The sequence below is a fragment of the Gymnogyps californianus genome, chromosome 4 (assembly GCF_018139145.2).
Source record: "Gymnogyps californianus isolate 813 chromosome 4, ASM1813914v2, whole genome shotgun sequence".
NCBI classification, from domain to species: Eukaryota; Metazoa; Chordata; class Aves; order Accipitriformes; family Cathartidae; genus Gymnogyps; species Gymnogyps californianus.
In genome coordinates this window covers 33,093,481-33,117,049 of record NC_059474.1, presented here as the reverse complement: position 1 = coordinate 33,117,049, position 23,569 = coordinate 33,093,481, and the positions used below count along the sequence as shown (strand labels likewise).

The following is a 23,569-nucleotide window of genomic DNA, read 5'->3' as shown; positions in this document are numbered from 1 at the left end:
TCTAATAAAACCCGTATATGACTACAGGTACACAAGTTAAAGTTTCTATTGTAAATGTCGCATTCCAACACCTAAGAAATCTAACAAGCTGATACATTTACCAACTTTGTATATAGTCTAAAGTGCACCTATTTAAAACCAAGAAATAGTACTTCTTCATATACAGCTTTTGTATTTCATAGTTCTACGGAGTATTTTGCTGCCTATTTAAATACTGTTTAGAACTCCCTGCACAATAATCCCATCTATTACTAAACACAATAATTTCTAAGGCATATTTTGGCTGAAGAAGGTTTTTATTAGCTCAGTTTCTGATTTAGTAAGGTAATTAAGTGCATGACTACCTTTCAGTCCCTTGGCCCTATTTCCATGTCTACCATTAGTCATTTTTTGGATTAACTTATTGAACTAGGAACTTGCAGAGAAAGATCTTGAACTTAGAAGAATACCAGAGCCACTCTAATACATATTCTAAAAGGAGCCACCAGAACATATCAAAGTGCAGTGCCAGACAGTATTCCACAATAAGCATGTCCTCATGGAAAAATGTGCTTGCACATAAGAACTGTCCAAAGCTGTGAAATAATAGGGTAACTCACATCTGCATCAGAGCCTTGGACATCTCTTAACTGAAGAAATCAATGAAGTGTCATATTATTAAACGGTAATGAATCACTTCTGTCACAAAACGTCTTTGGAAAGATCATGGTCGACTGATAATAAAATAAAGCAGATTTCTTAAAGAGAAAGTCTTCCTCAGTTGTGTACATTTTATTGAACCGTAATTTAATAAAACCCAAAACTAGAAAGATTTCTAAAATTTGACATATAGATTAAAAGGCTGTTGAAAAGATCCTGTAACAAACACACGAGCCGGTTAAATAGTGAGCATCTATCCCATCCAAAGAACAATCCTACTCAGTGTATTGCACATTGATTAAAATGTTCACTTGAAAACTGCGGTAAGGAAGATGAAAAAGATCACTAAAGTATAAATTACCTGCAAACAGAGCACTGCCGCTGCGGCTGGAGAGCAGTGAACATCACTATCACAGAGTAGTTACGAGGTGGAGCCTTCACAAATCTTCGGAATTTGTCTCCGTTCATGCGGACGACTGAGCGCCTTGAGCTCCACTCCATCAACTGTTCTACCTTCTCAGCCAAAAGATTCTGTAATTGAGGACAAGGATGAGGAATGTTTAAGCTTAAATTTCAAGCACTTCATACCTATATTCTGCCTTTGCATCCTCAGAGCTCCTATGGACTTAAGCAGGAGGTTGGGGGCACCTCTATATAGCTTATAGCACAATTTAGTCTATGTAGACAAGCAGATTTTAAGTATTTCAAAAAATAACTCAATGTGGTCTTAAACAGAAAGGATACATAAAATGAAATCAAACAGGTTGCTATTGAAGGCAAAGGAGTAGAGTAAGGCTAACTGTCCAAATACAAGATACCAGTAGAGCAATAATTTAACTTTCATTAAAAATTGGAAGCTTTAGAAAATGCAGCATTATGTTATATTTATTCTATTTAGTAAAAATCACAGCAGGATATTGTCAGTCACTCAAATATTAAGATGAAACAAAAATGTAGCTACAAAGAGAGAGAAGTAGTTATTACGTTCAGAATTTCCTTATGAATATGTATCACGTTGAATTTAAATTAATATAAGTTTTATATTTTGCTAGACAGGAGTGCACTGTCTTATAAACCCATCTAGGCACATTCCATTACGAAATCAACGTTTTTAGTTGCTTTCAAGACTGAGATCCCCAAAATATTTTGGCTGAACTATAAGTGTATAAGAAAAAAAAAAAATTGCTTGTGTGTGGCTTTTCTTTTGCATGAAAGTATTCTATCACATGAACGATTTAAAAGCAGGCTATGAGACATATTAGAAGATGGCCCTCAAGTTAAATACATTCATCTAACTATTCCTATGAAAATCAACTTAGATAGATATTTATTTTATCTAGTAACCCTAATGTCACACGTGTTCAGCAGAGACTCTTTAGTCTCCTAAGTTATCTAGGTTCAGTGAGGTTGCACTGACCGTGCTCTAGGTGGATTGCTACACCTACAGTGTATCAGGATCAATGCAACAATCCATCTTGTTTTAAGTCGTCAGTTCCCTGCTCAAGGACGCTGTGGAAGCTGCCTATATCAAATAAGAGCTAAAAAAAGAGTGGAAAAAACTGGAATATTATGACTTGCACAGAACCTGAGTGCTGAGAGAAGGTGGGAAGGACAGAGAGGGGGACAGACAGAAACAGAGACAGAAAGTGAAGAAGGGGCACCAAACAAAAGAGAAAAGTTCAGAAAACTGGAAGGTGTGAGACCTCTTATAAAATACGCGTGAGTTAGTGAAAGGGTACACAAACTGATGAGGGTCTGCAGTGGAAGGGAAGAATAAACTAGCTTAAAAAAAACATTGAAATGAGGACGCTCTGAGAAAAGAGAACATGATGACAGGCAAAGGAAAGGATAAAACTCAAATCCTGTGCAAGGAGACAAGGTGGCTTTTCTAGGACTTTTTAAAAAAACAATGAAATAGAAAAATCAGCTCATCTAGTAACATTCTGACAAATCAGTAAGGCTATAAATAAGAGCAAAGATAGATATATGAGGGGAAGGAAGGAGTGAACTACATGGATAAAGGAAAATTACATTTTGCCTGTCAGATCTTCCATCTTAAAAATTAGCAGAAGATGCCCCTTGGAGCTCCTTATAAGGCACAGCCAGTCATCAGAATTTTTGAGTCTAAAAGAAGCTTTGATCAGTGTAAATCATGAACAGTTCTGAGACAGCCACATTTATTTGACACTATGAAGCCTTTAAAAAAAAAATCTTTTAGGTTTTCATTCCTATTCTCAGAATTTAGCTGAGATTTGTAATCACAAATGTGAAGGAGAGATTACAACTCTGTTTATCATGAAAATACCAATGAATCAATTAATACTACAATTTTTCTTCTGCTAAAAGACATATTATGTTTTTGGTAGTTTTGCTTCAAAAAGATACTACGTAAGTTCTTTTCTTTAAGAAGAATCATAAAGCAGTTTACATAAAAATGAAGCCTATTCATTTGTAAGATTTCCTTGGATTAACAGTGCCTGGATTAAATCTTTCTGTTCCTTTCAAAAGATGCACTAGTTTTGCATGAGGCACTCCAGTTGGTAATGCGCAATAAAACATAAAGAGCTAAAAAGGATGTGTACTCGTATTTCCAAAAGCTTTAATAACTGAAGCAAAAAGATAAACCAAAGAGAACTAATAAAAAGACACAACTTTTAAATTAACAGAGGAAGGATACATAATATCCTACTTGGTACAGAAAACCAAAGTCTTTTCAGAATAGGCCTTATTCAGAGAAAAGAAATAGAAACCCATGACGTATCATTAAGGGTATTAAAGCAAAAGCATGATCCTGACAGAAAAAACAGGGGAGAAAAAAACTAGCTCTATTACTACTATATTATTTGTTTCTACAAAATAATCAGTGATATCGGAAGAGTCTTACTCAGAGAAGTCCCATACAAAGTTTTACTTGGAAGCTTGTTGCCAATAAACAATTGCCTTGATTCCTTCAGATTCAGCCATGTATAACGTCACCTTCACATAGCTCTTGTGCAATACTGTGAAGTTCACTATAATGTTCTCAACCACTTCTATCTTTTGCTTTTTCTAAATGCACTAGGTAAAAAGCTAGTAACTAACCTAACCTGTTTACTACACTAGGTAATCAAGCTAGTACTTCAGGAGTATAAAGTCACTAGGTACAATTTTATTTCTTGCTTCACCAGATTCTGAAGAAATCTACTTTTTTCAAATAGAAACTTATCATTGAATAGATTGCAGATAATCGCATACATCATGAAACATTCTGCTATAGGCCAGATTTCTCTTAGGTAATTGACTGCACTTAGATATCCTACCACTTTTTAGTCCACTTTATTCCAGAAAGTCTCCTTTTGCAGAGTAATTGATAGAAGACACCTTGGGACTGACAGCTCTAGAATTCACAATGAAGTCTGTGGAATATCCCATATTTTACGGCTTTCTGATTTGTAACACTTTACAGATAGATGAAGGTCTGATATGGTTTTTTCATTTATAAAACATTTGCACAATATATGCTGCTGAGTAACTTATCAACCTTTTCCTCATCTCATTTAATAATGAAATCCAAGAAATAAATCTAGTGTTAAATGAGTTTCCATTTTAGCTGTGCATTTTACTTTAAAGTTGAGTACCTGTGTTCAGGAAATATGGCACATTTCAACATTCCAACTGCCTACTTTAGCTTTGGATCAAAAAGGCACTCACTTTTCAGACACTACACTCAGAAAATTGACCAGTCTGTTAAAAGGGGAAAAAAATTGTATATTTTAAACAAATGCTCAGCAGACTGGCCTTACAGATTTCAGAATTCAGAATGTAACTTCGATATTTTTATAAGAAAATTAAAAGTCTGTACGATAAAAAAGAAAAACACACCGTTGAATAAAGGTGCGAGTATGAGCTCCACCTCCAGTCAAAATTTTTCTCCTGTGTAAAAGAACAGTGTTGAAAAGTGAAGAAAAATTGACAGAAAATATTTAGAAACAAAAGGCAGAATTTTCCCTATTATCCTAATGGAATAATAATCAAAATAATAATCTATTAATACCCTGGAAAGCATTGTTAGAAAAGACAATGATCTATCCCAAATTATTCTTGCCATGAAGGTACTGAAACTGAACATGTCCTCCAGTATTTTTCTTTTACCATTTACCATCCAACTATACAAACCATACATAAAACTGTCACTAAAATGAATCCCCATTAGGATTCTAGACATTTACAAAAATTTTATTAACTCCCTTCTTTCCACCCCCTGGGGAAACTTTTCTGCCAGAGAAAATCTGGTAATAGGAGAGGATGGCTAAATCAGACCCACTAGACAAAACACATCTTGTGATGACTGAGACACATGAACAATTGTTACTCATGTCCAGAAAATGAGAGAGACTATCTCACTTTTGCTCTAGACTGCTAATTTTCTGCTCCTTTCCACATTCTATACAGGTAAAGACCCTACATTTGTTTAAACTTGTTTATTTACAGAATTCCTCTGAGCATTTATTAGCTTTATGCTCATAACTCAAGAGGACTGTTTCAGTTGAAACACTGAAACAAAAAACCCACAAGCATAAATCTGAGAAGGGAAAATCTTCCTTTATGAAGAAAATTGCAGTTTTGTTGGTGCAAATAACTACAGAAGGGTCAACAGATAACAGTCTACTGATAAAAGCATAGAGAACATTTAAATGCATGGGTGAAGAGGCAGCCATGTATCATTTATTTATTTTCATTAGCTGATGCCCCAAGCAGAATAAAAGAACATGTATGATCTATGTGTGGAAACAACATGAATGCTAATATCTGTAAAACAAACAGAACTATAATATTACTTGCTTTTCCTACACTACTTTGTAACAAACAAAAATATATGGCACAAGAGCATTTTTTTCAAAACTAAAAACTAAATAACCCTTAAAAAAGTAACTGAGAAAACTCAGAATCCAGGAATTTTCTGATGCAACAAGGAAAGCAGTTCTTTATTTAGGACATGTATTTCTCCATAAAGAGATCACCTATGAAAACTATTTTTGTTGCTGGAGTAGGGTCAGAGTCATTGGTATTTTGGCCTCAATCCCATTAAGCAGATGAGCAGTCTCTACTGAAATAAGCTGCTTGGGACAGCAATTCTAAATAATTCTGCTTTTGTCCCTGTGGCTAGCAAAAGATTTTTCCATTTGCAGTTGTCCACATCGCTGAATCAAGAACAAAGCGAAAGAATAAAGTTAAAGTTCATCTATTATAGATCTCGGTTTCCAGTGATGTGATGATAGAACTATGTCACCTGTCAAAAACATGGGCAAACTGTGACAAGTTATGAAACAGAAGATGCTGGCAGGCCCAGCTTCTGGCATCTGCACCTGAAGCAATTCCCTATTAGGGATTGCTTCCCAGTGATCCCCCGCATCTCCTCTCTGCTTCTTAACCCAATAGAGCTTGGCATCTACAAGCCTTCCCTTTTGTACTCTGTGACTAGCAGATTAGCTACTCAAAACACAGCTTTATTTATTGACTCTCCCAAGACACAGCGCCTACAAGACAAAGCATAAACAACCACCACCACCCTGTATACACACATTTTGCTTCGCTTGACTGTTAATTTTCCTTGGCCAGATTTTCTAAATTTCTTTTGGCCCAAATGAGACCACATCTCTCAGGGTGAGGGGGGGAACCAAAAAACAAAACAAAACAGAAACCCACCCAGATTTTCCTAAATGCTGCTTGCTGTGTCTGTCCAATGGATGCCACTGACATTTTCAAGACAAACCTCTTATTTATAAAACAAAAAAAAATATTTAAGATTTAAATACTTGTTGATTCAGATTTGTTGATCTGGGAAATATACATCATAGCAAAATAGCTGGAGTATGGCAAAGGGAAGTTTCTCCTTGGTTCTCACAAAAGTTTGATCAGATTGTCTTTATCATATAAACATATTTCCGATGGGTTTACATTATTGAAAATGTATTTTGAATTAAGTTTCTTCTTTAGACCTCCTTTCATTTACTTTGCCTTCAGCCAGAACAACATCACACAGGTAACTTAAGGCACAAAGGACTACTTAAAAAAGCAAAGAAAAAAGTCCCAACGATACTACTCAATGCTTCAGTGTCCAAACTAGCATCCTTTCATTTGAAACACACTGGCTCCACCAATTTGCTTCTTTCACGTTTCAGAAGAGGTTTCAGCTCTTTCTGATGTAAGAGGGTGCCTCCTGAATACTACTAGACATGTGAACATAGAAGACCTCAGCTCTAGAAAGGTAGGGTCAAGATCTATAAGACGAGATACCGGTACTAGGAAAAGTCCTCAGAAAAATTAGGCAGGGATTCAATCTACTGTCAACTACTAGTAAAGCTGAGGCATCGGTTATTACCAAGCTAATCTCCTTTCCTGATGAAAAATTCACATTCAGTCCAATAGCTCAAATTTCACAGTTTCTGTAGTGAAAGAAATAAAGCAAGAAGTTTCTAATTAATGATTTGATACTAATTTGCTACTGGAGATGAATGAACTACAGATTTTGTTGAGTATTTCTTAAACTATGATGTTGCAAATAAAAAAAAAACAATTGAGGTGGCTTGACTTCCGTGTTTCCTTTACGTGTATCTTACGAAAACTCGCTAATGTAAACTGAATGGCCACTCTTGATGAAGACTCTGCTTTGTTCACTCAGGTGCATCAAATCCCCAAGAAATGTTAGCTTTGTAGATAATTATTTCAGGACAACACTAATTGTAAAAAAACCAAGGTTGCACTGATAAGGCATGTAAAATATCTCATAAATCTCTCAATCTGATGTATGTAGCTTAAAATCCAATTTGGTTTAAGTATTCTCTTTTAGTCTTTAGTTACACTAAGAATAATAATATAGAGAAACTAACTGTACTAATAAATGCATTTCAGCAGTATGTTGTAAGAATAGTTAACTCCTCTAAAAATGTGTCTGATAAACATTCACAGATATGTAATTACTGACTCAATTACATTAATGGCAGAAAGACAGTGGAATTAACATTCAAGTGTTGTTACAGCCTATTTAAATTTACAGTCACTCATTCCTCTGTTGTCCCTTGTTCACCTGATGCCTGCATATAAACGTAACTTACACTACCAATATATCAGTATCCTTGAACATATCAAAAATAGTTTTATCATTCGTAAACCTTGACAAACAATACTTGCATATACTCAGGTAATTTTATGTATTTATATCATTCCCTGCACACTAAAAAGGGAGAATATAGATGACTACTTTCCTGCACAAGCCTTCTAAACAAGACCTCACATGGCTCACAGACTTGAAGGTGCTAAAGAAGAGTAATTTCTTTGATCTGTCTAGATCTTCACTCTTCTCTCCAACACTTCCTAGGTTAGTCTGGAACCTGGCAAAAAATTATAACATATTTCACTTTTATCAAAGTTTATTCCTCTTCAAAGTAAGACATGCAGCATCAGTAGCTTTATCCAAAATATTTATTCCCTATTTTGAACTTGTCTATAATCAACACAAGAAACCCTAGGTCTAATGGAGAACTGCAGGATTAAGTACCTGGATATTGCAGTGAGCGACATACTTTTCTGCAGCAGAAACTGGCAACGTTTACATCAAATTCTGGAGGCATCGGAAGCACAGTACAATCTGTTCTGTAAGTCAGAAGGTCATAAACTAATTCTCCTATTAATTCTCCTATTGAGAATGGCTGTATCAGTACTGCAAACGTTTCCTTGCCTGTCCTCCTCTCCTCTGCAGCTTTCCATGATCTTTCAAGCATGAGTTAATGCAAATATTACTAATCACTAATATATACAGAAATCTGTTAGGATACTTTTTTCCCTTTCAGACTATTTATTTATTTACAAAAAGCCATTGCCTGAACATAATTGAGAAGCCATGTAAGCTGGTGCTGTACGGCTGACTTGATATTATGCTCCATTGACTTGAAGTCATTTAGCTGTGACTGAGGATTTGCTTCTTGGAATCAGAAACTGATTTTCATCTTTATGCAAAATAGCCCACATTTTGTGGTATTAAGCCTAAAAATGTCCTTTTAAGGCTGAGCAGATAAATCAATGGAGAAGTAAAAGTACTGAGGTTTTTTATTTTAACCTGTAAGTTGCTCTATTAGCAATTTAAGAAAAATCTGGTTGATTTCCTATTACACGGAGCTGTAATTTTCTGATCATTATACAAGAAAGTAATAACATTAGTATTTTTTTCCACTGTAGAAAACACAAGACAGAAAGTAACCTGCATAATGGTTTACATGGATGTATTTTGTCCAGTTGATTTAAAAAAGATCCTTAATTTCCATGGAGTACAATCCAAAATTGCCAATTTCTTTCAAAATATAAGAAATTCATCCTTTTTTGTAGTTAATACTTTTCAAAATTTTCACAATGTCACAAATTTTATTTTTTAATGAATGTAAGTATTCACAAAGTTCACCTAACTTAAATAAAGTCTGTAAAGTCAACAATATGAATTACAGGGTAGGACTCCAGTACTGTAAACAAGGACACAGTTTACTTCAGGAAAGAGAATCCCTACTGTACTGCATTAAATAAACACAAGTTAAACCATTTAAGAGTTTATAGACATAAGCCTAGGTAAGATGCCCTATACAACTATAGGCTTTTTCCCTACTGTTTTTATTTTACTATTTTTTTTACAAGCATGGAAGTAATTAAAAACGTAATGAGAAATATCAAAAGGATGAATTACGAATTAAGGAAAAGATACTGCAACAAAAGCATCAGCTAAACCTCAAAGTACATTTTGCTTAGGTCACCTTTACACTGAAAGGATATTAGTCTCAGGAGAGCATAATATAGGACAACCAGGATGATTCCAAGAGTACTTGTTATACAGAAAGGCTAAAAAAGTTCCATTTATTCTCAGTGGAAAACACTTCAGGGTGACCTAGCAAAAATATTGCAAAAGTTCTTGATTAAAAGATGGGAAAAAATCCTTATCAAAATATTAAAATGATGCAAAAAAAGTTAAAAACTAACATCATTCTGCACAGATATTTCGATTCAATAAGATGATGATCAACCTCCTAATTCTAAATGACTGTATATTTTTTCAGTATTCAGAATCTTCAGATTCCTGGGAACTGGATATGACCATACCTTTCGGAGTGCTAAGTTTATGATTTGTAAGCAGATACTTCAAGTTAATTCTATGCACAATTATTATTTCACAAATAAAAACTCTTTCTAAATCCAGGAACACATCTCACAGCTACAGATTATCAAGGCATTTGTGACATCAATATACTCATTCAGCTTGCCATTTACAAATATTTCTGAGTTTTAGGTAAGACTAAACTTAGCTAAGACAGCCTTTTATACTAATTGCTATTTATATTGCCATTCTGAGTTTCAGAAATTCTTCCACACGTCCCTCAAGATTTTTTTATTAAGTTCAGCTTGCTGCAATATTCATCTCACAGCATTCAGCAGCCTGGCTGAATTTACAGTGGAGAATTAGGATTTAACTACTGAAAGCCATTCAAGAACTATTATACACTTTGTGTACCTCTCCCTTGTTACAAAGAATATTGATTTCTCCGACACATTATTAACATTGTGCTTATATTTAAAAATAAAGTAACTTTTGATCCCATTCTTTTCCCTTCACTTCTTTAGTGTTTGCTGAAATCAGCAGGCAGCCTTATTTATACTATCTAGATCATTTAAAGAAATGGCATTTCTCAACTAAAAGCAAAGGCTCAATAATACAGAAAGACACAAGCCATTTCTCTTTTTTTTCCCCCAATGTCATTTTTCTGTTGTCTTCTAAGGCTACAGTCCAAAGTGTCTTTGAAAACATGAAAGCGAGGTCTCTCTTTCTTGAATTATATTCCTGTTTGACTACTCTCAAGCACTATTTGTGAAGACAGGTTGAATATTTCTCCAAACAGTGCTACATAACCCACTGTTCCCTGTCAACTTTATTGCAAATTATTTTGTTCAGCTGAATCTCTTTAAAGTAAGAGAACTATTAAAAAAAAAAAAAATAGCGTTACAGAGCAAGCTATAAGAACCTGGTAATCCAGGATCAGGTTATTCATACGCTAAATAGTTTTGTATATACCAGAGCATGTAGCTCATGTACTTTATATAGAATGAGGAGATGCTGCCCAGGGAGAAATACAAGTAACTTATATACCATGATCCTTTAAAAAAAAAAAAAACAAAACAACCTCTTCAGAATAATTTGTCCTGTAATACTTTCTGTATCCATAAGAGAAAGACTGGAAGAAAATAAAAAAGTCAACACTAACTTGAATTTGCTGTTTCTTTGGGACACAATACAGGAAATCAAAATACTGACTTCAAGTCTGAAAATGAAGAAAACAGTCTGCATTTCTTATCTAGTCTGGTTGTAGCTTCCATTTACAACTCTAGAGCAATTTCACAGAATCACAGAATGGTTGAGGTTGGAAGGCAGTTCTGGAGGTCATCTAGTTCAACCCCCCTGCTCAAGCAGGGACACCTAAAGCCGGTGGCCCAGGACCATGTCCAGGCAGCTTCTGGGTATTTCCAAGGAGGGAGACTCCACAACCTCTCTGGACAACCCTTGCCAGTGCTTGGTCACCTTCACAGTGAAAAAGTGTTTCCTGATGTTCAGAGGGAACCTCCTGTGTTTCAGTTTGTGCCCATTGCCTCTGGTCCTGTCACTGGGCACCAATGAAAAGAGTCTGGCTCTGTTTTCTTTACACTTTACCCTTGCGGTATTTATATGCTTTAGTAAGATCTCTCCTGAGCCTTCTCTTCTCTAGGATAAACAGTCCCAGCTCTCTCAGCCCTTCCTCAGAACATTTTCAATTTCAGAACAATAGATAGAAAGAATATTTAAAGGATGTGCGTGACAAGACATGACTTTACTGAACAGTAGTTCCACCCTATTTTTTGTTCTTCATGAGTGTAAAGCAAGTTCTACTTTATAGAGCAAGTAGCATCTAGAGGAAAGGGGACTTGAACAAGCATAGACACCAACAAAACTGCCCTTTTGTTCAAAGTGTATCTGTTCCCTGTTTCATGATAAAGTAATTCAGAAATCTACGTTACTGGAAAGACCCTTTCCTAGTGATATGTACACAGCGCTGTTGAATTAGTGAACTACTGCTCCTCCTTCCCTCCCACCCCTTACCTGCACATTCCTCTGCATATTTGTGGAATGACAAGATTTTATGTTGAAAGTTGATATAGCAATGATGATGGTAATGCCACACAGAGGTAAATCACTTCAGAAATTTGAGGTTGCTTTGCCTTTGGTGGAATGCTGGCAACAAATCACAATTTGAAAGGGAGCAAAAAGCCAAAAGAGCAACAAAAGTTCAGGGTATTACTGGATTTTCTCTCCTAAAATTTAAAGAACTTAAATGGCATCTGGATTTTTTCACTCTCTGTAAATGGGGTTTCTAGAGAGACATTTTACAAAGCCATTGATAGCTGAGCTCTCTTCACTGTGGAATCACCACATAGAGACTAATCCCTCAAAGCCCTGAAGTACTGTGCTACCACTAAAGAATTACCCAGCAATCAAGCCAGACAACCTAACTATGGGTAATGTTAAAAAAGAACTTTCTTCCTCTTCTTCAATTTTCTAAGTTATTTCAAACACCAGGTTAAAATACAGATGCTGTATTTTCAATCAGTGAAAGTACAGAATAGATGACTAAACTGCTGCAATAAAAACAAGTTTTATTTAAAAAAGAAGCTTATGAACTGTTAGCAATGGAAAAAGCATCAAGACTTTACAGTGAATTAGATTATAAAGGAAGACTGGGAAGGGGCAGGAGCATGTCCTGTTAAAAGAAAGAATGCTAAGAACAAATTAATTCAACAACCATTTAAAAATTAAAATGCATAGTAAACACACTACATATCAGAGATGCTTTGGTTCCATAAATGAGTGTGTCGTGGTTTAACCCCAGCCAGCAACTAAGCACCACGCAGCTGCTCACTCACTCCTCCCCCCTCCCAGTGGGACGGGGAGGACAATCGGGAAAAAAAGTAAAACACTTTCTCCCATGTGACCCTAAGACAGTCACTTCCCTAGTTCCCCCACAAATGCTACACCATTTGCCATAATAATGAACTAGCAAAGTTAGCTACCCAATCGATCCAGACAGAAAGTGAAAACAAATCATTTTAGTTAAAAGATAGGATACATTGACATTATTATTTTTTACAATAGCACAATGGTCTAAAAAAGAAAATAAAACTCAAGGGAAAAAAAACCAGTGATGCACAATGCAATTGCTCACCACCCACTGACCGATGCCAGAGCAGCAATCCACCCCTCCCAGCCAACTCCCCCCTGTTTATATACTGGGCATGACATTCCATGGTATGGAATACCCCTTTGGCTAGTTCGGGTCAGCTGTCCCGGCTCTGCTCCCTCCCAGCTTCTTGCACACCTGCTTGCTGGCAGAGCATGGGAAACTGAAAAGTCCTTGGCTTAAGATAAACGTTACTCAGCAACAACTAAAACATCAGTGTGTTATCAACAGTATTCTCACACTAAATCCAAAACCCAGCACTGTACCAGCTACGAAGAAGAGAGTTAACTCTGTCCCAGACGAAACCAGGACAGAGTGAAAACACACTGGAATGAAGAGGAATAAAAGGGCAGAAATTAAATTGTTATAAGGGCACTTAAGCACTGTCTGGTAATCAGAAATATAACTGCTTGAACAGGAAAACAATGAGATCGCAATCAAACATACTGAAATAATTTTGACAGAATCCCCTTAAGAATAATGAATGAATTTTTTTTTTTAATTGCTCCATCAAGGAATATAACAGTACTTTGCCTTACTTTGTTATTATATAACATAAAAATGAGGGTATATAACATAAAAGAATTTTAGAGGAAGCTAAGTGACCTTTAACTAAATCAACAAATCAGCAGAGTTCTTATGAGTTCTTATAAGTTGCTCCAGACAAGCACAGAAAGACCAGTTAAGTTGATCTAGAGGCCACATAAAGCATCAAGTTGAAAAACATTCTCGGTATGAGCACTCTGGCTACTTCATCTCCCAAAACTTAAAAAACAAAACAAAACAAAAATCCCCAGAAAACACATAGGCAGATGTCATGGATTTGCCTTTTTGGTATTACCAAGAGAATTCTCAAGTACCTATTCCTTACTGGCATCTTAACTATTAATAAGAAAGGTTATCCTGTTGATTAGCACACTGGGAAACTAAAAAATAGAATTAAATTTCTCATCTGCTTCTTCACAGCAACTGAATTGTAACACTTTCTATCTTGTGACAAGCCAATTAGGCTCTTTCTGAAATAACATATCTAACTATGCACAAACGAGTCTATGTACAAATTAAGAATTTCAAAGATTATAATCAAAAAGTTGCAGGCAAAATAGTTATCAATCTTTAGAGTAGAAAAAGTTGTTGTCATTACTATTACCAAAGACATTGAAACATCTTCTAACTACCTACCAGATAGGAGTTGCATTTATTCCTTAAGATTCCAGGTGTTCTTCATGTTTTACCCATAAATCCAAGTACCCATAGGATTAAGCCTCTAATGTACAAACATGGTAGAAAAGAAATAAATATTACGTAAAATATCATTACTACTCTCACTACACAAAAATGATAGTTCTTATATCTGCTAAGTCTGGAGTTATAAGGGTTAAAAATACCAGCAGATTTTCCACAAAAAATACTAGATTATTCTTTTGCCAAAGAGGAAAATGCCAATTTCAAGACCTAAACAAGTCAAGAAATATTAAGCTTCAATTCTGTAACAGACCCAGTACAGACCGCTGATTATTCTGCATCTAAAGTTAAGGAAAACAGAAAGAATACGTGTGCTTTTGAAGTGTAGGGTATTTAAAGATGGAGAAGAAAGGGAAAGAAAAAATTTATTTGGCAGTTTGTTTTTTGTGGTTGATTTTAAGGAGTTTGTTGACATATATAAAATATAAAAGGAGAACGGAAGCATGACTATAAATTTGACGTTCCACAGACCTATCCTAGACATTTGCCTTGAAAGCAATTAGAAGGATAATTCTGCGAAGCACTTTCCCTAATTTTTTTTCAGCTGAAGAAGAGACATCACTGTTCCCGATTACCTAAATGCACTCAGATATATTCCCAATTCCTCTGCAGATCCCAAGTCCATCGCCGTAAGGACATAACACAGGCTGTACCAGCTCAGGTCAAAAGTCAGCCTAGTCCACATCCAACAGTGGACTCCTACAAAACATCACAGGAACTGAGCAAACATATTGTATATCCTAGTATGTATTCTCCCAGCCCTCACCATTTGCGTCTCAGGGACATCCTGATGTAGAAAATGCTATCTTTGTATTTAAAATAACTCCACAAAGGATAAACACTGAAAAATTACTGAAGTCAAAGGCTGCTTTATCTTTAAAGAACACATCCATTTGTATGTGAATAAAATTTATGCAGCTTCGTGTTTTGTCTTGGTTCGCAGCTAGCTGAAGAGATACACTCCTGCTAATTCAATTTATAACCTCACATTTAAATACTCTAATTTTGAAATCTGCATTCTTTAAGGTCACTATTAGCACACTAGTTAACCACGCCACCTTCCAGCACCCCACTTTCAACTCCCATTCAACCTAGTTTTTAAAATCAGCATGGAGAAAAAAAAATGCACCTCAGAAACCTTATTTTACAGCCTGAGGAATGTGCAGAAACAGTTTCCCTACAAAAAAGTTTGCCTTTATGAGTAAGAAGGTCTTCAGTACTGCACTTTCTCCCATGTGACCCTAAGACAGTCACTTCCCTAGTTCCCCCACAAATGCTACACCATTTGCCATAATAATGAACTAGCAAAGTTAGCTACCCAATAGATCCAGACAGAAAGTGAAAACAAATCATTTTAGTTAAAAGATAGGATACATTGACATTATTATTTTTTACAATAGCACAATGGTCTAAGCTAGAACCATACCTTCCTATTGGAAGGAAAACCCATGAAAACTGAAGCAGTAACTGACCAAAAAGCACAGAACCGTTCTGATTTATTCATTTGTCAATTTAACATTACAAACTCATTTAGAAAGACCTAAGAGGCGAGTTAACTAACTCGTGAAAGACCAAGTGAGAAAAAAATCTTTGATAAGCTTACTCTACTTTAGGGAGCAGGAGGGGAATAAGAGGGTGATACTTTTGATAGATTAACAATAACTGCTATTGACAGGTAGATTACAGAGGCCTAAAAACAATTATAATAAATAAATAAATGCAAAGCTCATCAATATGTTTAGCAACAAAATTGGTGAATATTCATTAAACATACAGTAACAAACAATAAATCACCTCATTACAAGGAAAAATGCCAATCAGGAACATTCACATTGGTTGCACCATTTTAAATATAGTCAGTTAGGGAGATTTTCATCGTTGAAACTTCTTACAGTCTTAAAAAGATGTCAGAGGAAAAGTAGATACCACTTATCAGCTCATTCCAATTTTAGTCTGGCACAGTTTACACTCCATGCTGTTCAAGGGAGTCAGGGTTTCATATTTCATGAACTGGACACTAAAAAAAAAAAAATACATTTCCTACAGAACTGTACTATTCATCGTGACAAAATTTCCTTCCCCCTTAGGGGGGGCGGGGGGGAGAAAGATCAATATTAGCATTATGTATGTGCACATCCCTAAATAAAATTCTCAACTTACACAATTAATTTTTCCCCCCTCTATATTTAGAAGAAAAAAATTATGGAAAAAACTCTCATTCTGACAAGCCTGGAGACAAAACATAAAGTAATAGGAATTACATTCAGATTTAAGAAATCCACTGCAGACACTTCAACTCCTCCCCACACATTTTCAGTGAAATAATACATCAGTGACCACAGGGAGGAGAAAGCATCATCAGAAATTAGATGCAATTACTGTTCTAATCCCTACAGATACAAAGACAGAGAATACACTTTATCTCCATTTGACAGAAACCTATTCTTTTACAAGAACACCACATGATTTGCTATAAACTTTTTGGTCTGAATCACATTTAAAAATAAGTACATGAGGCATTACTTTCCAATTTACTTTCCTGCTATGTAAGTACTTATCTCCCACTCCAAGAAAGTAGTTCAACTGAATTGAATTTACTCTGCAAAACAACATAATTATAATAAGGAAAACATTTATGAAATGTATAAAATTATGAAATGTATATAGGACACAATAAATATGAAAATTAAAAATAATGTAGTTAAATATTCTGCACTATATATAAACAAGGAGTTACATATGCAGGACTGAAACTGGATTAATATTAATCAACAGTACAAATGGGTTGCTTTATACACACAATCCAAATAGCATTCTGACTTGACTGAAATAATCTGATTGCCTAACTGACACATTGTTAGTCTGGCTCATTGGGTTTGGCCAAACATCCAATAATTTAATGTTTTGTGGTACAAGGTGAGAAGAGACACTTAATATTTTTCTGAAAAAATACTACCTTGCCAAAAACTATGCAAACTTATGGTTCAAAAGACAAATAAGAGTACAGAAATGCAAGTATTTAAAGATCCCATAAAACAGAACAGACAGGGCTTGTGGGCCAGATGGCTTTTTACCAGCTCTTTGTAAAAGGGGGTGGAGAGAAGTAATCTGTAGTGTGACTAAGTCACTGTGCATATACACAGTTCTGTCTTCAGGATAAGTTACCAGAATCTGTAATACTAAAATAAAACTTCATATTTATATAAAAACAAATACCCTGTTTGAGCCACATAACAGTTTCTACTTAAAAAAATACAGTTAACACAAGAGGAAAATTTACTCTCCTGCTACTTCTAAATGGAATTTAAACAGACCAGCAGGGAGAAGTAGCAAGATGCAAATAAAGCCGTGTTCAGACAATTAAAACTGCAAGTTTCAATGAACACAAGAAATTTCAGGAAAGGGTATATTTTAAAAACATTAACGCAAAAAGCTATATACCAGAGGCAAGCCAATGCTTTCACAGAGGCTGCAGGTTTTAAAGGAAAGTTGTGCTGGAGACAATTCAGTTCCTGAATCAACTGTAGAAACCACTTAGAGCAAGCTCCACTACCTGCTGATCTTTCCTGACAGTCCACACTACCTTTAACAGCTCCTTGAATGAATGAGAAGAAAGAGAGGAAAGGACTACTGACTTACTGCCAGCAGATTGGTCCACCAGAATTGTAAGTGGAGCACAGAGAACGGAAAAGAAAGGTTCAGAAAGCCATGGAATTTCTTCTTCTAGGAAGAGGAGATCCAGAAGATCTCCAGAAGATATTGTAAAAGTAACACAGGATCAACAACAGTAGAGGAAGGAAAGCAGACCTGGAAAATGGTCGAGAGGGTATAAGCATAAATGATGCAAGCTTCTGCCATACCCACAGCATATGGTTGAATAGTATACTTTAATATGTGCTATAAAGCTTAAAGAAGCAAGAAGTTAAATTCAAGGCCTTAAACAAAAGCCTGTAAAAGAAGTGGTGGCAGCTGTATTGAACTCACAATTGCACCCACCTTTTAAACTGCAGAACAATGTATTTCTTCTTCTCCAATATTACACTGATAAAGAATTTATAGACCAAATTATGTTCTCCAGGGTACAAGCATAATATCGTTGGTTTCATTTATGCTCTTAATTAATTTTGTGCAAGGAATTATTATTTCAGTATTTTTGTTATTTATATAATCAGAGCGCTAAGAAATCCTAGTCAAGGAGCAGAAATTAATTGTGCAAGGTACTGGAGAAGCACATAACAGAGACAGTTCTTGTCCCCAGGAGTTTGGAAGCTACGAATCAAGGAAGACAAAGCAAATCTCATTTGCTTATTTATGTATGTCTGCACACAGAATACAAGAGAACAATGAAGACCATGGGTTAACATGGTCCACAGTTGCTTTGCCACATTTATTGTCTAACCACTGTCAAGGTTTTAGAACTTTGACAGCAAAACAGACTTAAAGAGGGATTTAAAAGAACAGGAGTCTTGGCAATGCTTTGTGAGGTGCTGTTTCAATAGGAAAACATTAATAAATTTCATGCAGAGATACTTGTTTTTAAGATTTAAATGAATGGACAACAAAGACAGACACTGCAGGATAACGAAGAGTAGGAAGCTGGTAAAAAAAATCTGCTTACGCACAAAGAGAGTAAAGTAAAATATCTTCTGTAACTTTTGTTCACTATCCATAGTTGCAGAAGTAAATGGTATGTCATATGTCACAAATATTGAAGGACCAGGGCTAGAATACAAACAGAAGACAGATGTGGTAAGTAAAATGCTGTCATTTTTGTAAGTTTTCAAAGCAGCCATTACTTTAATATTCATCAACTGCAGAGACCCTTTATTTTATCCCTGAAGCCCTAATTATTGTGAACCCACACTGTCATCTACATTTTTTTGCAAGACTGCATCCTCTCCCTTTTTAGAAAACTTAATTAAATCTTTAATAAGCCAGTATAAATGTAAAGGATGTGGAACACAAAATATCACCTTATGCATATTTATTAAATTTCTGCAAACCCTAAAGCATTTCTCCCCAAATTAATGGTATGGAAAAAATTGATTTCAGTTTACCTGCCAATTTCTTTTCTTGTAATAATTCCATCTGTTAGTTCTCATGACAAGGACCTTACTACTAAATACTGTCTGGATATAGTCTCCAGAACCTGGTATCATCCCTACAGCCTAAACCACAGCTGATCACTTCCTCAGGTAATTGATTAAAATAATGCTGTTCTAATCATTGTGTGAAATTAAGCGTGAAATCTACTCACCCTCAGCAAGTGGACAGCCTTGTTTTCATATTCTTGCTCAAATACTAGCATATAAAGTAGCCTAAGATCATTGAGGAAGTTAGCAATGACATTCAAGTGGCATTACCACCACACGGATATGAGATCTCATGTTGAACCTGGTGACAGTGTAAGTGCAATTTCTAAAACTACTTAATCCAATCCATTTACTTCAGGTAATTCATTAGATCTCTTTTGACAAGCAAAGACGGTAAGCTAGATATGACAGATCACTGAACTGAACACTGATGGTTGCATATATGCAAGTAATCTTGTCCTAACAGCAAATGTTACTTTCACATAATACCAGCATATTCAAGTCATCCAGGGGACAGAGGAGGAGGGAGGAGCAGAGAGGACCGAACAATGTTGAAATGTTCTAAAGAAGTGAAAAACTCCACTGGTTTTGGAGAAACTACATTAACTTTAAAAAAACAAAAACAAACAAACAAAAAAAACCCAAAACAAACCACCTTAATTCCAACTCTGAGGCTTGTGATGAAAACCCTATAAACGAATTGATTGATTAGAAATCAGTGTGCTGTTGATTTCCTCAGGTTGTGGAAAATTCAACAGCTACGAAAGTATGACTTGCATTATTCATCTGGTCTAACTTTGAGATCTGCAGATGGCATTTAGAATGTCAACACTTAATTTCAGTGCTGAGTACTCTGATAAAAACATTCAGCTAATACTCTAACAAACTGTATCCAACCAACTTTCAAATACCCAAACCCCAACGATTAACAATACAGCAGTATATCTAGTTTGTCACTCTGCAATGCAGTTATGCTTTGTTGATACAAGTATGTGGCATACAGAAAAATGACACAGCATACAAAATGAACTGCAAAACAAAAATCAGTTACAGAAATTGGGTTGGTTATAGGTAGTTTTCATAGCTTAAGCCAAAAAGAAGTGTTACAATCACTAAATCTAAATGACAAAAAAATACAAAATAAATTAAATCCCCAAGTAAATTAACCAGAAATTAATGAAGTATCTTACAATACAAAATTTGCACCTAATCTCTTACCTCACTTTGCCTAAGCTTCAGCTTTCAGCTGTCAAACCAAATATAAAATTTTCTGATAGACGAGACACACCTTTCTGAACAGATCTTTCTTCATGTAAGTAGTTTCAGATTGTGGTCAAGGTCATCTTTAATGTTTGGTTTTAGCCAAGGACTGAATTCAAGCCTTTCCCTTCCAGGCAGATTACAAGTATTTGTTGTAATTCTTTCCTAAATACTTCATTATTTGTCAAACATATTCTTTGGCACTGACATCAGAACTGGCTATAATACCTGGTCTCATCCATGGTCTATCCATGGTCTCATCCATGCCAGTACTATGTGCATATGCAATAATGTAACCAGCTAATTATTTCCTCAATTGTTTATTCAGAAATCACACTCCCTCTCTCCACAACAGCTTAGAATTGGTATTCACTTTCAAATGGCTGCCATTATTCCGCTCCCCCCCAATCACCACAGTATTCCAGGACCATCTTGTAAAAGTAACCTTCATAAAGTGACCTTCATACTTTGTTCCTAGTCACACAGAGCAATCAGGCAGGTGAGTTCAACATACAGAACTACTGCCCCATTAGTTTTTAATCACAGGAAATAACCCATGTCATGTATAAACCTACTTGTCTCTCTCCAAATGACTGATGGAAGATGACCAATATATTAGACTGAAAAAAGACTTCTAGAATCATCTCATTCAAAACAGTCATGTGAAATTAGCATTTCTCATCCTTAGCTACTTAAAGATCTAATGACTTGGGGAGCCTACCACTCACCACAGCACCATCCCTTCTATCAAGATGTAATGTAGATTCAATTACAATGCTTTTCAAAAATCTTATGTTCTTGATACTTACTGCTTCTACAATTTTAACCACAAGTGCCATGAACTTTGAGTTGGACCTTCTCGTTTGTACTGTTCTCGGTGTTTCATTTGATCTGTTGTCATGGTGGAGATTTTACACGTGGAATGATATTTCGTGTTCTATGCCTAAGATAGTCAGCATCTTTCCTCTGGAGGCGTAAGACCTATTCCATATGGTTTTTTCTACTCCAAGCTTTCATCTTTAATAAAAATACAATAGAGAGCTACTTCTTCAAAATAATGAAAGTTCATTTTTGTTACTAAGGCAGGTTCAGAGTTAAATTATGATTTGGGAGACAGGACAAGGTTCTCCCATTTAAAACATAAAACCGTATTTTGTGTTGTTGTTAATGTAAACTACTGTTATATGATCATGGTTTTAGTTCAATTTTTCAAGAAAAACTACTAATGTACTTCAAAAGCAGTCAGGTTTTATACTGGGTTGATCTCTATCACAAGTTCATTCCACATTCGAAGGACTACCATTGAAAGTACTATGTCGTGCCCCCACACAGTCCATCCTAAACACTAAAATGAACTGTCACTGTGTCTTTAAAACCCATAAATTTTGGCATGCAATAAATACAGGCAAAACAAAGATCATCTTGCTGCTTGTTCAAGGAAGTGTTTTGGTTTTGTTTTTTTATAAAACTTCAGAACAGATGGCAGGTGATTATCTTGCAAGTGACAACTGTCATCTCTTTACCAATTGACCATATTAAACTTAGGGGTTTTTTTTTTCCCCCATATATTTAAATCACCCCTATCAGGCACTTTCTGTTACAGTTCATTCATGATTATCTATTAAAGTACACAGTTGTGCACTTAACAGCTTTTGGACAAAAACCACAAAACAGTGACATTTCTCCAAAAAATGTTTTTTTCCTGGAAATTTGGTGCAGGTGGATTGAGGAATTTTCACAATTGTTTACATTTTGGACCTTTCAGAACTACCACATACTACCAGGAATCCCAGGTACACTCACTGAGCATACACAGATCCAATGCACTGTTCATATATCCATCACATAATATGTTCAGTATGGAATTTCTAATGAATAACTGTACTGTGACACTGCATCTAGAAAGTACACTTTTACACAGTTATAAAAATGTGAAATGAAAATGGCCTCTTCTGAGTTTACAAGCAAATGAAAAGTCCACATAAAATTAAGAAGTGTATTGCAGATAATCTGTTCAGGGAATGCAGTCATTAAGATTTTCATCATTAGAGCACATCTGCTAATTAGGTTTAAATCAACTGTTGGAGTACTGATGTTCTGATGGATACAAACTGCAGTGTTCTACACAGACATACATTTCACAGGACTACATATTATCAAATATTATATCCTGTCTCCTTGTATTCTTACTATCCGATTATTTTTCCCCCATAGCCACAGTAATCCAGGACCGTCTTATAAAAGTCTTTAAAAAGATGCATTAGAGCCATGCAAGCAGAAATAGTCAAATCAGAATCAAGAAAAATAAGTGTAAGTTTCTTATTATGGTCTTTAAAGTGTTATGTTTCATACATAGTCCAAGAATCTGTATTATCCAACTAGTCAAAATACATTTTTTTAAAAATCTTGTACTTACTACAGGAAATCTTGAACTTGGAGAACTAAAACTGCAGATGCTACAAAACTCAGAGGAGTAGCTGATACACCAGATGATTGTGCTGCGCACCAGAAGAACTTTGACAGGCTGGAGAAATGGGCCGACAGAAATCTCAAGTTCAACAATGGGAAATGCACACTTCTAAATCTGGGGAGGAAAAGCCCCATGCACCAGCACACCCTAGGGGACCACCAGCTGGAAGGATCTGGGGGTCCTGGTGGACAACAAATTGAACACTGAGCCAGCAATGAGCCCTTGCGGCAAAGCAGCACCCTGTCCTGCAGTAGGAACAGCATCACGAGCAGCCTGAGGGAGGGCATTACTCCTTCTTCAAAAAAAGTCAATATTTCAGTATTTAATATATCAGAATATATCATGCTTTTCAAATGCATAAGATTTCTATTCAGTTACTCTCATTAAAACTTTTTGTGGTAAGTAATGACTTTCACTTAAGTTGTGAGAAGAATTAATTTGAGTCATACAGCTACAATGTTGAAAAATAAGACCTATCTTATCTTTAATACTTCTAAAACAAAGTCTTCCTCTTTGCATGAAGTACCCATTATTGAAAATGAGTCTAACTAGCTCAATCTTTCCTTAAGAACCGAGATTAT

General features: G+C 35.6%; 1 protein-coding gene across 1 annotated transcript in view; it reads right to left on the bottom strand.

The window, feature by feature from the left end:
• Positions 1 to 23,569, bottom strand: part of TUSC3 (tumor suppressor candidate 3) — a 148,285-nt gene that overhangs the window by 88,463 nt on the left and 36,253 nt on the right. Inside the window, exon 2 of the mRNA XM_050895753.1 lies at positions 1,001 to 1,170. Within this exon, the coding sequence (XP_050751710.1) occupies positions 1,001 to 1,170 (170 nt within the window). The remainder of the gene's footprint in view (positions 1 to 1,000; positions 1,171 to 23,569) is intronic.